Source organism: Atta cephalotes (assembly GCF_000143395.1).
Source record: "Atta cephalotes unplaced genomic scaffold scaffold00018, whole genome shotgun sequence".
Taxonomy (NCBI): Eukaryota; Metazoa; Arthropoda; class Insecta; order Hymenoptera; family Formicidae; genus Atta; species Atta cephalotes.
The window spans coordinates 5,106,046-5,123,394 of record NW_012130082.1 but is presented as its reverse complement, the minus strand read 5'-3'; the positions used below and the strand labels follow the sequence as shown (position 1 = coordinate 5,123,394).

The following is a 17,349-nucleotide window of genomic DNA, read 5'->3' as shown; positions in this document are numbered from 1 at the left end:
AAGAATTTACTCCTCTGAAAGAAGAACTGTCTCCTAATCATCTAAAAGCAAGTATATAATAAAAGGGAATGTTCACTTGCACACTATAGCAATTATTCACTGCCAATCACAGTGACTTCGACATAGGTAGTTTTTTAAATTTTTTTTTTTCTAGCGCTGTGATTGACTTGTGCGCAATTGGCTCGTGTGCAATTGCTATACTCGTAATAAAATATTACACATACAAAAAAATCTTATTTAGAATACATTCAGCTCTCAGGGAATTCGCAATTTTATTTTATTTTAATTCTGGTACTTATATATTATACTGAGATTGCAATTTTCACTGAGATTGAATGAGAAACAATATAAAGAAGTATAATGTTACTAACCGTCATTCTTAACATGGTGAGTGTCTGAAATATCTTATGATTAAACATCTGGGATTATCTTTTTATGCTCTCTAATAAAACATATCTCGCCACAAACACTCCCATCATTGACTACTTTATTCGCTAATTTACATTATTAAACCTGTTTAAGAAAACCAGCTCACAAAATATATTTTTTTATTGACAAGTAAAAAAAATTATATTTTTTTCAAAACTATAACTATCTGATACATGAAGGTTTCAATCCGCTTCCTTTCAATTAAGCTTTTAAATATTTTTAGAGATTTCACTGAAAAAACTTTTGTCGTCTTTCTCCAAATGGAGAAATATTGAAATGTCTTCAACCTACTAATCACTAAGTTATCTGATAGAGAAATTTCACTGAATAAAACTGAGGTTACATTGGTCGGCTGTCAAAACATAATTCACAAATTTACGATACATTTATGATCGCTGACGTAATCCGGTCGTATCAGATTTTAACAGTCATGAATGTAAAAATAACTAAGAATGAAATGTGGATCCCTAAAATTGGATCCCAGACATTCCTGCTACGAACTGTACATATATACTTCTTATTGTAATAGAGCACGAAATTTGAAATTGAGGTGGACGGATTCTTCTTGACATATAACATAAATTCACTGTTTTAAAAATATAAATTCACTATAATCGTTATTAACTTTTAACGATTAATATTTATTTAAGTTTACGAAGGCTGTGTTCCATTTAATGCTCACAAGTATCGTTCGTCCTTGTTTAACATTTTATAAACAACAAGGAATAAAATGATTCCACGAGCATTATTACTTTGATTTTAAGCCTTGCTTAAAGTCAAATAATTGGTGTAACTGAGCCTTAGAATAAACAACTGATAACATTGTATTAATTTTATTAGTTTAGTAGACGTGTTTATCGGTGTGTACACATTTAAAACTCAATAATACTCTTATACTCAATAATTCTTTATTCTAAATTGTCAATAATACTCGATTTTTCTTTAAAATTGTGATTTCAATTGTGTTGTCATCAAAGTTTGATTATATATTAAGAGGCACTTGAATGATGTTTTCCGAACGCAGCCATAGTATCTCGTCTGTCTCGTTGGTGTCCAAACTCATCGCATAGGTCTGTGACCCTTTATGACTAGTTTATGCTTCTTTCTTAACTCTAAAATCCTAAAATTCAGCCAATGGATTTCAGTTAGGATCAATTAAGACTGGCAACCTTATTGGCTGAATTAGGATTCAAGACCGTAGCATAAACCAAGCATTACTTGGGTCGGAAAACCGAACAAGGGAAGTGGAACGCAATCGAAGTAGAGCGATATTCTTCTTGTCAAATCTTTATTTTTACAAAAACGCATCGGTTCAGTATTTTAATCAAAATTTGAGGACTCTTAATGTTTACTTTGTTTTATAATAGCGTATTGTATTGCAAAGTTATATGATAATAGGATTATTGTCAATGTATTTTTTAATTGGTAATTATTTAGAATACGGTTACCTCCGATTTTGATGAAAGCCTTATTTGACGCGTTTTTACACAAAACGAAAGAATTTGTAAGAAAAAAAACGTTAGAACGATCCCGCGAATCGAGATATTAAGCGTTAAAATTGATGATTATAGAGGTTAGGAAATCCGTCATATCGACGAGATGCAGCGACATGGACGAACACATTCTCTGCTTAGCAAATAAATTCTTTGCCTTACAAACACAAATTTGTGTTTGTAAAGCAGAGAATTTATTTTTAAAGCAATTTGTTTGTCAAGCAGAGAATATAATTGTGAATTAGTAATTGTGAATTATGATATTAAAGAAAATTACTTTTTTATATGAATTAAAATTTAGATCTAACATTTCTTTAAAATTGTGCAGAAAATTCTCCGAAATAGCATTTACGTATGCGAAATTCACTATAATTATTCGATACCTCTAGCGTAATTACAAAATGCATGCGCACATGACGTCATAATAGCGCATGCGGATGTGATCAAAACGTTCGTATATATCGCTGCATCTCATCGATGTGATGGAATCTCTATAGTCGTCAACTGTAAGAGCACAATAAAAAGAACAGGGAATAGATAATAAGAATGTCAACCTATCAGAAATCATGTGAAGTACACAGTTTCTGATAGATTGAAATTCTTATTCTCTGTTCCCTGTTCCTTTTATTGTGCGCAGCCCTTAAATATCTCGCTTAATATCTCGGTTCGCAGGGCTATTTTAACGTTTTTTTTCTTACAAATTCTTTCGTTTTGTGCAAAACCATGTCGAATAAGCCTTCAAATTTCATCAAAATCGGAGATGATATTCTAAATAATTATCTTTAATTAATTTGCTAGGATGAGAACCATAAAGGTCAACCATGGCTAAAAAGTGAGTGATCTAATTGATGCTTATGAAAAAGGCGTAAAAAGCGTATACATGTGAGTAGAGTATACAGCTTATATCTGTTTATGTGAAAAAAGATCTTATATGAAATAATATTATAAAATATATAAAACTTGACACACACACACACACACACACACACACACACACACACACACACACACATACACACGCGCGCGCGCGCACACACACATTAAGAGATAACAATTATTATAATTTTAGCATATAATTTTAATGTATTAACTGTGTGACATATACATATACAATTGATTTAATGAAGGAAATATTTATTTTTTAAATCTTAATATAAGTGAAGTTTATTCTATAATATTTTCTACTAGTATAAGTCATTAAAAAATATGAAAATTATAAGTAGAATGAAGAATTTTTGTGTCACATATATGTAGAACTTTACACTAAATATTTATCAACTTATAATATTTATCAATTCTTATAATGATGTTGAAATAACATATTATTAATTTCTGTTAGATTAACCCTCAACTACTCTCGTTTTAGAGACTAATTTACATGTCTGGGTCCAAGTCACCGATGGCGTTTTTGATTAGTTCTGTAATTATCACAAATCTCAATAGAAAAAAATTAATTTTTTTTAATGAAATGCCAGAATGTATAAAATTGAAATTCAAAATATTGATAAATTCAAAAGATTGGTAATTATTTAGAATACTCCCCCCCTCTTCCCCAACTCAAATTTTAATAAAAATACACTTATTCGATGTGTTTTCATTCAAAATGAAAGAATCTGGTAAAAAAACGTGGCGATCGGTCTCATGAATCGAATTACATATTAAGATTTTATAACGAGTCAGTAGTTCTAAGTCTTATCGATGAATCGGTGAAGTTGACAATAGCCAATTTGACTAAGAGTACCGATTTTTTTAAGATTGATCAAATTCGACTTTATTCCTTCCCATTAGTCGAATTAAACGACTCGCTGTATAATTAAGAACTAATAGATGCAAAAAATCATAGTCACCTATTTAGGTTAAAATTGGTTAAGACTTAAAATTTTCGACTACCAACTCATTGTGGAATCAGCTTTAAAGTTGGATATATTCGAGGTTAAGATATCTATCATCCTGATTCGATATATTTCTATTCGATATATTTCTTTATACGTTCTGCATTAATTACGAAAATTTACTGTTTTAAAAAAACGATAAAAATTGAAAATATTCCGGTAATCTCAAATTTTGATAAAAATAAATTCAATCGATGCATTTTCGCGTAAATAAAAACTCCACAAGAAAAAAGTGTCACTCTGCCTCATGAATTAAGCGTTAAAGTTGATGACTACTGAGGTTAAGAAATCTGTCACAGCCACGGAATACTGTGATACAAGATGCAAGCTTGCGTTGCGGTCTCAAATTCGCTACTTTAAAAACGAATTCACTATTTTATAAATAAATTCATTGCTTTAAAAAGACAAATTTACTTTAAAAACACAAGTTATTTTCTTATATTATTTTTGTGTTTATATTATTTTTGAAAGCAGCAATTTGTTTTTAAAGCAGAGAATCTGTTTTAAAGCAGTGAATTTGTAATTAATGCAGAACGTATACATAGCGCTATATTATATATATATATATAAAAGTCGAAATGATATCTCGAGATGATATCGAGATGAAAGATATCTTAATCTCTAAAGTTTCCAACTTTAATATTTAATAACTCGATTTACGACACTATGTTTTTTTGCCAGATTCTTTCGTTTTGAATGAAAAAGCGTCGAATCAGTGTATTTTTATTAAGATTCAAGGAGAGAGGAGAGAGGGAAATATTCTAAATAATTATTCGTTTTTTTTTTTTCAAAAAATCATATCTTAATATCTTTATAATAAAAGAAGATACAAAAATAAATATTGTTTTGAAAAGAGAAAAACATGAACTTTAAGAAAAAAACATTATATTGATTCATTCCAAAAAGTACAATTATTTACGCGACTGAAGTGGGAGCATTTTTATACATGCTCGGAAAAATGATATCGGAGATGTGTCGGGTATTTTCTTCTTTTAAAAAAATGTAATGAAAATATTTTATATTAAATGATTTCGACATTATTTACTCACGATTTTATAACTCCGAGAAAATAGAACGATCGTTTCATCAAGACGCCTGTTGCAAAAAGTTTTTTTGGCAATGAATGTATATTCTAAGAAGACAAGACCATAGTATAAGAACATACAGTATGGACATTGAACTTTTTATGTGATCCCAATTTTTAATGTGCATGCGTCGATTTCCAATCAGGGGATCGATTTTGTATCTTCAAACAAGGTGAAAATTACAAAAGTGAGCAGATTTATTAGCTATTGACCAATGAAATTATCAGTATTCTAGTAAGTTTCACTCACTTTTGTAATTTTCATCTTGTTTCAAGATACAGACTCGATCTCCAAGAATGTGGCTGCCTTCAGCAAGTTGAAATTGCAGATTAGGTTAGCTGGATCTCCTTTCTCAGAATATAATTAAACCTTTCGCCTTAACAATATTATGTAAGATTTGAGGTAAGGAAATATTAGGCTAAACATGAGTATTACGGATGAGAGCCGTGGTACATTGTTCGTACAAAGCTCAATTTTTTTTTAATTTGTAAGAGAAAAATATGGAAAAAAGTTAATCAAATTAAGTTTTACTAAAAAATGAAATTAAATTTTTTTCGGAGACGTTATATTGTAGACTGTTATATTTGTACACGATAAAGTAATAAATATGCATATGTGCGTGTGTACGTATATTATTAAATTACAACTTCACATTTAATTACAATTTTCATGCAATATATTATTTTTTCATACATAATTATTTAATTACAATTTTGTTATATTAATATTAGGTGTGGGTAAAAGTTCATAGCGTTTTTCCCATTAGATGGCATTAAAAAAAACGCCACGACTTTTTCCCACACCTAATATTTAATCAATTATTATTTTTAATTTACTTATTATTATTAATATTATTATTATTATTAATGTGAATATTATTTATATAATGAGTTTGTTAACATTACATTATTATATAAGTCTGATTTAAAAATATACTCGCTATAACAATTTTCATGACACGACCGAATTATGTCTTTTTTTTTTAGAAAGATCATTCTGTTTAGCTTTATACAAACTCAAATTTATAAGCGCCTTTCCAACCTACAACATAGCGGCGAATCATGTGACCCTCTACATCAAAGATGCCGACGCTCAATGTTCATCTTGTACTACCTTGATCAAAAAGTTCCCGGAATTCATTCAGAAAATTCAAAATACAGTTTTATTCATCAAAAGTGATATTGTCCCCTTCAAAGTACTCTCCATCGACTACAACGCACTTATGCCAGCGCTTGATCCAGCTCTCAAAACATTTCTGGAACTATTGTCGGTATAGCCATCAGAGCTGTCTTCGATTTTTTTCGATTTATCTCCTTTCAGCTGTTAAAACGCGTTCCCTGCAATGGTTTTTTGACTCAAACAGAAAAAAATCAGTTTCCCAATATTTCCAAGTTTCCCAATATTTTCACACCATTGAATCCATTTTTAAAGCAAAATTTAATACAAACTCGTTGTTGCAAATTCAACTCCATTTTTAAAACTGTAAAAAATCGAAAATACGTGCAGAGGTAGATGTACTCAAGACGGCGTAACTTTTACAAATGTTAAGCTATGGTGATAAAATTTGGTGGGAATGTCAATAATAGATGGCAACCTAACCAAAAAAACAGAACTCAAATCAATTGACTCAGAGTATCATCTGGTGATAATTCCGGGAACTTTTTGATCAAGATGGTATGTACTTATACTGTGACAGCACTAATAAACAGGCATTTATCAAAAACGAATTTTCACTTTCGATAAAAATCTATCGAATTTACATTTCTATGGGTCCAAGTCACCCACGCCAAACTTTATTGCATCACAATTAACGGCAAGACAGCAAACAATTTGCATCATCGACAGATAAAGATTTCAAGTTTTTTTTTATCCCCTCACTTCGACTTTATAATATTAACCCTTAAATACCATGTTAAAAAAGTCACGCAGATATCATTAGCCTATCGAAATCCTATACTGACAGATAGACTAATGTAACCAAAAATTGGCTGCTGCAATCAATTAAAAATGTTATGCCATATTCAGTTAATTTTTTCTTTCAGCGTACTTCATGTTTGTCTATGATTTAGAGTTTTAGAGCACAAACTTATTCAAAACAGATTCAACAACTCATTTATTTAAATGATCTTTTTTATTTCGTGAATGTCAATTTTGTTACTAAAAATAAGTGTTACATACATGATATGTGTACATATAGTTTTACATTACGCATTTAACATAGCTTTAGTCACAATTTATATAATAAAAACCAATCCCGTAAATCAAATATCGCAAGAACATAGTAGATATTAAAATTCATATTTTATCATGCTTGATATCACTATTAGAGACACAGCAATTAATTGGATCCCAGCATGAAAAAGTGTACTATTCCTAGAGTTTTAAATATTTTGCTTTGAAAATTTGTTTGGATATACTTCGAAGCTTTTAAAAAAGACGTAATTGCGGTATGGTGAAATTTTGCTGTAAATATTCTAAAAAAAATTAGTTAAAATTTAAAAAGCAGCTCTTTAGAATCCCCTTAAAGGCTGTAACACATTTTGGGCTCAAGTTTTCTCAATTTTTCTGATCTATTGTATATATCTACTGTATATATCTACTGAATTCAGTGTTACATCTTACTGTATATAAGTACTGTATACTGTAATATACCTTATTATTATTATCATTATCATTAATGATTTTCAATTGTGAAATTTATCATATCGTAATCAACCAATAGACACCTACTCTTTTTAAACAATTTTTTTTAATTTTTAAGCCAGAAGTTCAATTTACAGCAGAATCATTATACACACCACACACACACACACACACACACACACACACACACACACACACACACACACACACACACACACACACACACACACACACACACACACCACACACCACACACACATACACACACATACATATATACATTGAAAAAAGAAACATTGTTTTTCAAAAAATATTTATTCATTCTATTTATCTTCATCTTATTATCAAGAGACATGATTGTATTTCACAGTAAATATATATGCGATAACTATAAAATAAAGCGCAGATATCTATACGGAAATCACTTAATTGAACTGAGTAATATAATTAGACAGATTATGACAGATCTTAAAAATGAACTAGACCAAGTTAGTTCATAAATTATTATACATATATATAAAATTATATACATACATATATATATATATTTATAAATTATATTATTTACATTAGTTCAATCGATATTATTAATTACTTCTAATTATCCTGCATTACTTGTTTGATAAAATCCATAAAGTGACTTACTCTGGTAAAAACATCAGGAAAACCAAGTGCACAAGGTTTTGTCCATGAAAATATACCTATTAGTGTACAATTATGTACCAAAGGACTGCCACTATCGCCCTGCGAATAATATTCTCTTTCAATTTTAATAAAATAATATATAATTATTTATTCTTTATATTATGTATATACTATATATTTACACAATGTATGTATACTTCAAATAATTAAATTTATAGTATATTATGAAAAAAACCATGTTTCACTTAAAAATTTAATTTAATTGTGTTGGAATTAATAGAAATAAATTAACACTAAAAATTAGATATAAAATCACTCTTTTTTTTTTTAAATAAATTTAATCTAAAAAATTGCGATGTTTTATTTAATAAGATGTTCTAAATATCATTTTCTTGCAATGTTTCTAAGATATTCTAAGTGATAAGAATATATTACTTCTTTCGTTATTATTTGAATCCTCAATCTCCTACACAATAAAATTAAAAATAAAAAATTTAAATATTCCAAAAAAATTTTAAATACACATATTTAGAAATTATTAATAATTACACACAAAATATTAATATAGCAAACTATTGTACTTTATAATTTCTGATTATATTAATTCGACTGTCCAGCCGTGTATTCGTCCGTCCAATTGTCCGTCTATAAGATTTCTCAAAAACGACTGTTTTTTAAATCATATATTTTTGATAATAGACTTAATTCCATCAAAGTATATTATAATATATTTATATTATAATTCTATCTTTATTATATATAAATTATATGAATTATATATAAGATAAATAATTTTAAATAATAATTAATTATAATTTGGAACTTGTAAAGGATTTTACAAGATTGTGAAAGTTTCCAATTGAGTTTTGCGTATATTTCAAAATGCAACAACAGTAATATATTTTTGTAAAAAATAATATATTTTACCTTGCAAGCGCCGATACCTTTCCTTTCGAATGTACAAATTTGGGAGTTGAGAATAGTAGTGTTTTTGTAATAGGTCTGACATACGTTATTGTCGATAATTGGCACCGAAAGTTTTTGTAAGTCTCGAGACAACCAACTAAATGGATGAACACTACCCCATCCACTGATAATAGCTTGTTGTCCAATGGGTACATCGTCGTGCGTTGCTAAAGCAATTGGCGATTGACAGGATGATATGCAAATTTCTTTAGCAAGCTGAAAATATAGATATATCACAAATACATATAAAATTTGATTAAAGATTTTTAATTTTATTAAAGAAAATTTTTCAAAAAACAACAAGCTATATTTTACACTAAATACATTTTATTCAACATAAAAAGTAGTTACTTTTAAATTTTAATGCATCATGAATACTTTATAATGATAATCTGGACAAAAAATTATTAATTTATTAGACTATTAATTAGACTATTTCAGTCAATTTATACATCTATTAATTTTAAATTTACTAGACAGTTACATATTCTTCATCAAATTAAATTTGCTCTGCGTGCGCAAATTTAATATTAAAGTTTTTTATCATAAGAAACTATCTGTATCTTTATAGTTGTAATTTTTAAAATTAAATTAATAAAAAAAAATATCTTTGATTTCAATTTATTAAAAATTATGAATTTATCGAAGTTTATTTCCTACTTCAATTATCAAAAGACAAAAGGAAAACATGCCTCACCATGATTACAACTAAATCTGCTGTCCAAGACTTCTCAGAGCCATATACATAATCAGGATGACATATGACATCTTTGACAGCGTGTTTTTCGCCCTCTTTTAAGTTAATGCTTCCAGTGTGCACATTGAGTTCTTCAGAGGGTTCATCTATCAAACCACATATACAATGTGCTGCACTCAAGACATGTCTATCGCTGATAAGCGCACCACTGCAGATATGCAAGTTGTAGTATCGTACAGACACTTGATAAGGAAACTCAAATTCGATGGCGGGCTGTCCACCAACCAAACGTCGTACACGAAGTGCCTGGATTCCTTTTCCAAAAATAATATGCATGATATTTGTCACATTTTATTTTAAAAAATTATTTCTAATCAATAAATTACAAGATCCTTCAGATCTCAGATTATACAATAGATGAGAAATTCTTTTATAAAATTCACCATTTAAGAAAACATTTTTTTTTTAAGTAAATTTACAGTAACTTATAAATTGTATTTTCTAACATTTCTAACAAGATTTATCTACTATTTTAAATATACCTACATATAAATAATAAATATATGCCTAATATATCTTATAATCTTAAATAAACAGCATCGATCAATAATTTATTATTATTTATTTGAGTCCTATTTTTTCTCTTATTTTTCTTTTTTCCTTTTTTTTATTGTTACATTAAATTGAATTCGCATCTATATGATTTTTTTCTTCATAAATGGAAACAAAAGAATTCGTCGATGCATGTTTTCACTTACCGTAATTGACATCCAATATTAAAATAATTACCAAACATAAGATGAGATTCATCGTCATTGTTTAGAGCTAAATACTGTAAACAAATAAAATAAATAATTTGCTAAAAAACATCTTTGCGTGAATTTATATAAGTATTTATATAAGTATTTATATAAGTATTTATATATATTTCTAGAATTCTTATAGTTTTAAATAATTAATTAATTTTATTGAATAAATTATGAACAAAAAAATTTTATTGTATTACTTTTAAATGCAATTTAGAATAATCTATAATTTTTTCACAATTGTGTTATTATTTTGAAATATTCTATTATTTTGATCTATTCTTGTAAACTTATTAGTAAAGGACGAAATGTCCTTAACTAATAATAAGTTCACAACTCTTCGAAATAAGTTTTATCAGATATACTGCGATGTACTTAACAACTCAGATTATAATTTTTAATATCGGAATATCGAAATATGTATTCTGCAATTCCAAGTACAATAGATGATTGAAAATTTCATCTATAGATTATTTCGGACTTTATACTTGTTTTTTTATTATATCGAATTTAATGTATTGCTCAATTTTTATTTATTACTATTTATTTGTTATTAAAAATAATCTAAATTATGATCAAAATGTGTGTAATTGTCAATTATTATTAATAATATGCACGTTTTTTCCAGTATCGGCTTTCATTGACTTGCATTAGTGACTTATAATTATGTAATTATATTATTATAAAACATTAAATAAGAATATTTGTTTTGTTTTAAATCTTCTTTTTTTTAATGAATGATTACAAATTTTTAGATTATTCTCATTATACTTATTATCATTATAAATTTTCATCATTATCATTTTCTATCATCATTTTCAAATCTTGCGTGATTCATCATACGTAACTGTAACATGCTTATTCATGCTGGTAATCTAATACATCAAAGATCTGTTATTACGTTCTGTGTGAATCATTGTAAGAAGAAAAATTTGTGAACATATGCATATTAGTCATTTATTTTGCCCAAATTAAAAATATTTATTTTATAGAATAAAAAATGCGATAAGATAATATTAAAACTCTAAAATTAAAATCGTCTACGTAATTTCATATATGTGACGTCATATATAAATAGATGTGTCCAAAAATACAATAGGTTATTTTGGATAGTTTAGATATTTTAGAGCAAAATTTCAGCAATTAGTGGATAATTATTAAATGTATAATAAAATGTATTATTAAATTTATTTAATAACTTAATCTTTAACAGAAAGCTAATACCACATGGTAAATATTAGAAAAATACAGAAATATTTTCGTAAAATTAGATTTTTAATATAATATTTAAAATTTTTTAGACTTAACAATTTTTATTTATTGTTGTCAATGATTAGACTACGTTAATTTTTATAATAATGACTTTAATTAAGTAAATTCATAATAAAAATTAATATTCTATATATCACTTTTTACTTTAACATACAATTATCCACAATAGAATGGTTACAAGACTTGTAACACAAAAATCATATTACAGGAATGTTTTATTATAATGGCAATATTATTGCAATAAGAATGCAATAAAATATTCGCTCTCGAAAAAATCACGATATAATAACAATGTGTAATATACTTGTAAAAACATTATCGCATTATATAATATTGCATAATGAAAGTATATTGTAATTTCAAAGAAATATAAAATACAAAATAAATATATAATATGTACATGCATATTGTTTATTATCAATTAATAATAATAAATTAATAATAATAAATTATAATTATAATTATAATAATAAATTAATTAATAATAATAAATAATTAATTATAATGTAAATAATTATATTATATAGATTAAATCTCTTGCTTGTTTATAGTAATATACGTATTGAATAAAAATTAAATTCTCTATTCTTGTACTAATATGACCTTCATTATATACGCAGGTGCATAGATTTTTATATGCAATTCACATAGTTACTACACCACTATAAACATATGACTCATTACCACAATTATTGCATTAATAATAAGTAGTAAGTCTATTGTATTTGTCAAATGTTTATGCAACTATTGCTTTTGCTGAAATTATACATTTTTCTTCACAATATTGCTGTAATCTTATACATTGTAATTTGTTATGTCGCTGCAGTATAGAAATAAATGTTATTATTTTATCATTGTTATAACAAGACAGACAAAGAATACTCATGATATAATTAATTATCAATTAGAAAGAGAATACAATAAAAAAAATGAGAAAAAGAGGAAAAAAAAAGAAAAAAGAAGAAAGATAATAAATGATAAGATAATAAATAACAATTAATATGATGGAATTAATATTATCTCAATACCAAAATAATTCTGTTTTGTTATCTATTGCATTAAAAATAAACAATAAATTCAATATCAACTAATATCAATACCGCCGAAATTTTTTTTGTTTTTCAATTTCCAGACTTATTATCACTTAAATATTTAAGTATTTGATACAAGTATTTAAAACGCATTTTAAACATAATTGTACAATATTATATTTGTACAAATTACATTTTGAATATTATATATTATATTTTTGAATATTATACATAATATGTTTAAAACATACTTTTTAAATATGTTTTTCAATATTGACAACGCATATTACTTAATATATTTATTTTAAATTAAAAATATAAAACTAAATTTAATTATATATATATATATATATATTTTTTTTATTTATATATATATATTATATTTATATTATATATATATATATGTATATGTATATATATATATATATACATATATATACATATAAAGAAATAATGCTTATTAATTTTATATTATCTATCTCTCAATACGAAACAATTACTTAATAAAAAATCTCGATTATAAATTTACCCGTCTGCTCCTTTTCATACGCGTTTCAATATAATGCCACCGTCGTAACTCTATGCGTTCCTCTGTTGCGTAAAGATGTGCATCTTATTTGACAAGAACTCAACTAAAACCTCGAGACCGATTCTTGATATTCCGCGTCAAGTATCGAAAGAGTGTACATTCTTCACACACGTTTGCTTGTGCACATCATTGTCAAGCGCGCGCATAAACAGCAACGTGCGCAGCGCTGCGAGATGCGTGTGATGTGCGTGCGCGCGCACACGCGTGAGCGCTACGTAACCGCCGCCGCCGTGACGTATGTACGCAGCACGTATCGTATATGTGCATACTACATACGTGCACTCGCGACGCGACGTCAAGCGGTCGAGTTCCATCCGTCCTATACGTGTTCGTACGCACGCGCACACGTCATACATGTGCGTGTGTATGTGACGCGCGCGAGCGCGCGTGCGTTTTGTGCAACGTTACGTTATCTACTCCAGCCAACGCGTAGCGCATCGCCTGCCTCGTCGATTTTCTCGTCAGCAGAGAAGGAGAGAGAGAGAGAGAGAGAGAGAGAGAGAGAGAGAGAGAAGAAAGTTCGTCGTCGCGTTCGCGCGTCACCTGCATCTCACGATCGGATCGGTATCGAGTAAAATCCAAGGAGAGAACGATCTAAACGATTCGTAACTGCGGCGAATCGACTGCTTCGAGCCGCGGTGCAATTATCTCAGCGGCGCCGTGAACAGGTTGAAGGAGCAGCGTCCGACCCTGTGCTGAACCTGTATTTTTGTACTCCATGGAAGGACCATGTAACCTATGCTGTGAGTATCGACTTAGGTAATTACGATTCGCGCCTTCGACTGAACCTCCCGGAACGCTGCAACAGGTTCGCGACCGACGCGACAGGCGAAGCCTCGACACAGACTCGCGGAAGCCGCGTTCCGGGAGGTTATGAGAAAACGTTCCCTAATGTAATTTCTGGCTGCACCCATCGTGTACAAAGCTTTTTCCTTGTCTCTCTTTATCTGGATTTATTTTTTTTTCTTACTTTCTTTATTAGATATTGTGTGTTGATTGCATTATAAAATGTAAGCAAATAAATTGATTTCACTTTCAGAGTGAAGTGTAGCAAATGGAAGGTTTTAAGGTGAAAGATGAACCGATGGATGCATTAGCCATAGACAGTCAGGTTATGGTAAACTTTTTGTATGAAACAGCAGCAGGTATATGGCATACTGCTGGCGCTGTCCAGAGTCTAACGTAACGATTACTTTAAGGATGAGAACATTGTGAGCGTCGTGCTTAAGGAGGAACCAGGCGACAGAACATTTGATCCAGACTACATGGAGGATATTTGCTCAGGTACTTTCGAGAAGGGCACTCTGTTTTTGCCTATCGAAAATAATGAGGTGGATTTCTCCAATGAAATGGTAAGTATATAACAATTATAACTTTAGCCATCTTTTTGTATAGTTTTATATCTGCTGTAGATTCTAAATTTTGAAACATCAACTGCTTAATAAAAGTACTTGTTTTTATGATATTGGCTGCATTCAACAAAAAAAGCAGCTTTGCAATTATAAAATTCTTTAACATAATTGGCCCTTAATTCCTATTAGATCTAAATGTGTAAATCAATTATATTAAAGAATCTTACAACAGTTGTAAAGCTGCTTTTTCTGCTGAATACAGTCATACGTTATGTTACAATATCTTTTTCTAGGAGCTTTGTGAATTTTTACAGGTGAAGTTAGAATTGGAAGGAGAATCGACCAGTCACCAGAACTGGTCGCAAATAGCAAATACTAATTTATGCGACAAAGAGGATGTGATGCAACGATGCTTGACTAATACAAATTTTATACAAACGCAAGACTCCGATAAGCATCATGGATTCTGTCAAAATGGGCAACAACCAAAATTCTACAAAATTCAATGCTCAATGTGCAAGAAATGGTTTCTGAACAATGATTCCATGGTGACGCATCTAAAGACGCACTGTAGTGGAAATCAATGTGAGGTCTGTCAACAAAATTTTACTGACAACTCTAGCCTGCATGCCCACATGTTAACTCACGTTGGAATGAGTCCATTAGAGTGCAACATCTGTCAAAAAAGATTCGCTTATAAATGGAGCTTAAGAAGCCACATGCAATTACATGTATTAGATAAACCTTATGATTGTGATGCATTGCAGCAGGCTTTTATGAAACGAGCTGGTATGAATGAACAGATAATGCCAATGGAAGACAGGCCCTTTGAATGTGATGTGTGTCACATGACGTTTAAGGAGAAAATTAATTTGAATCGACACATGACCAATCACACGAATGCAGACAAACCCTATAAATGCACGATTTGCTTCGAGGCGTTCAAAGAGAAGGCGAAATTGAACATGCATTTGCCACTCCATACGGGAAACAAACATTTCAAGTGTACATTGTGTCATAGATCGTTCGCCCAAAAAACCGCGCTCAACAATCATATGTTGGCGCATAGCGGTGAGAAACCACATGCGTGTAACATTTGTGAAAAAACGTACAAGAGAAAATCAGAATTAATTAGGCATACTATGGTTCACACTGGTGAGAGACCATACGAGTGTAAAGAGTGCTTAATGACTTTTCGAGAAAAGGCCAAATTGAATTCCCATATGTTGGTCCACACGGGCGAGAAACCGCACGAGTGTCACATCTGTCACAAGGCATGCGCAAGAAAATCGGATTTGAACAGTCATATGTTATTACACACTGGTGGGCAATATGATTGCAAAGTTTGCGACAAAATCTTCACCAGGAAATCGGATCTGAATCGACATACTCTAATACACACCGGTGAGAAACCGTTTGCGTGCAATATGTGCGACATGGCGTTCAGGGAGAAGACGCGATTAAACTCGCACATGATCATACATACAGGCGATAAGAGACACGCGTGTCACATCTGCCAGAAAACATTCAAGGAAAAGTCATCGTTGAGGAAACATATGTTAAGTCACACTGGTGACAGACCGTACGAATGTTATGTGTGTCACAAAGCTTTCACGCAGAAGACCACGTTAAACAGCCACATCCTGATTCACGCCGGTGAGAGACCATTTGAATGTAGTACTTGTCAAAAAATATGCAAAGATAAAGCAGCATTGAAAAAGCACTTATTGGTGCACGTTAACGAAAAAACTCACGAATGTCTTATTTGTATGAAAAAATTCGCCCATAAAACAGCATTAAATAGTCACCTATCCTCAAATCACATATCCTAACTACACGGATCTAGTCTATTACGGCTTTCTGTTTCTTTACATTGAGCACCGTATGTTTGTAGTTGTATAGCATATTTCCATGATTACACCTATATCTGTTTTATATGCCAATAGGTCTGATAAAGTCGTATTTTTTCCTGTGTATGGACAAATAATAAATTAATTTCTAAGTAAATTGATAACAATAAGTCACTTAATGCTCCTACCTGAAAGATGAGTAAAATCGCTAAGATGTTTAAAATCCATCGTATATGCTATCTAAGAATCATATTGTGAAAGCATTAAATCTACAAACTATCAAATTTAATATTTAAGAGATACGAAAAACTTTAAAAAAAATAAAAAAAAACAAATAAAATAGACAAATGGAAATTAGAAACAGTTTGTATACACATAAATGCTGCACATAAAGATGTGCACATAAAGATATTAGAGTGACTGTTACTGAAATCTTTTTAATTTGGAAAAAACAAAATATAATAATAAGAAATCATAATAGAATTAATATATATAATAATTGGATATTATTAGTTGAAAGCTCATAATTTAATTAAATTGTAAGATAATTATTTTAACAAATATATATATATATATATATATATATATATATATATATA

At 29.3% G+C, this 17,349-nt stretch overlaps 2 protein-coding genes and 1 long non-coding RNA gene across 3 annotated transcripts; 2 read left to right on the top strand and 1 right to left on the bottom strand.

Moving 5' to 3' along the window:
- The first annotated feature begins 1,662 nt into the window (after nucleotides 1–1,662).
- On the top strand, nucleotides 1,663–3,438 carry LOC105618848. Its single transcript, XR_001046487.1, has 3 exons — nucleotides 1,663–1,854; nucleotides 2,721–2,804; nucleotides 3,289–3,438. It is a non-coding gene; the product is annotated as an uncharacterized LOC105618848 (long non-coding RNA).
- A 4,701-nt stretch (nucleotides 3,439–8,139) lies between these two features.
- LOC105618846 (chymotrypsin-2-like) lies at nucleotides 8,140–10,666 on the bottom strand. The gene is made up of 4 exons (XM_012200381.1): nucleotides 10,609–10,666; nucleotides 9,851–10,164; nucleotides 9,115–9,369; nucleotides 8,140–8,286 (listed from the first exon to the last, which is right to left on the bottom strand). Exons 1-4 carry the CDS (start codon nucleotides 10,664–10,666, stop codon nucleotides 8,140–8,142), a joined length of 774 nt encoding a protein of 257 aa, XP_012055771.1.
- A 3,936-nt stretch (nucleotides 10,667–14,602) lies between these two features.
- LOC105618845 (gastrula zinc finger protein XlCGF57.1-like) lies at nucleotides 14,603–16,907 on the top strand. The gene is made up of 3 exons (XM_012200380.1): nucleotides 14,603–14,665; nucleotides 14,748–14,900; nucleotides 15,215–16,907. The coding sequence occupies exons 1-3, from the start codon at nucleotides 14,603–14,605 to the stop codon at nucleotides 16,730–16,732; spliced, it is 1,734 nt and encodes a 577-aa protein (XP_012055770.1). The 3' UTR covers nucleotides 16,733–16,907.
- Nucleotides 16,908–17,349: the final 442 nt, after the last annotated feature.

What these genes read in the sequence shown, in the direction of transcription:
- LOC105618845 (XM_012200380.1), top strand. Translation starts at nt 14,603, where the DNA reads ATGGAAGGTTTTAAGGTGAAAGATGAACCGATGGATGCATTAGCCATA. An exon ending in CCATAGACAGTCAGGTTATG is followed by an intron (nt 14,666 to 14,747) that starts GTAAACTTTTTG and finishes GATTACTTTAAG; the next exon opens with GATGAGAACATTGTGAGCGT. An exon ending in TGGATTTCTCCAATGAAATG is followed by an intron (nt 14,901 to 15,214) that starts GTAAGTATATAA and finishes GAATTTTTACAG; the next exon opens with GTGAAGTTAGAATTGGAAGG.
- LOC105618846 (XM_012200381.1), bottom strand. Translation starts at nt 10,666, where the DNA reads ATGACGATGAATCTCATCTTATGTTTGGTAATTATTTTAATATTGGAT. An exon ending in AATATTGGATGTCAATTACG is followed by an intron (nt 10,165 to 10,608) that starts GTAAGTGAAAAC and finishes TTTTTGGAAAAG; the next exon opens with GAATCCAGGCACTTCGTGTA. An exon ending in AAGGTATCGGCGCTTGCAAG is followed by an intron (nt 8,287 to 9,114) that starts GTAAAATATATT and finishes TATTATTCGCAG; the next exon opens with GGCGATAGTGGCAGTCCTTT.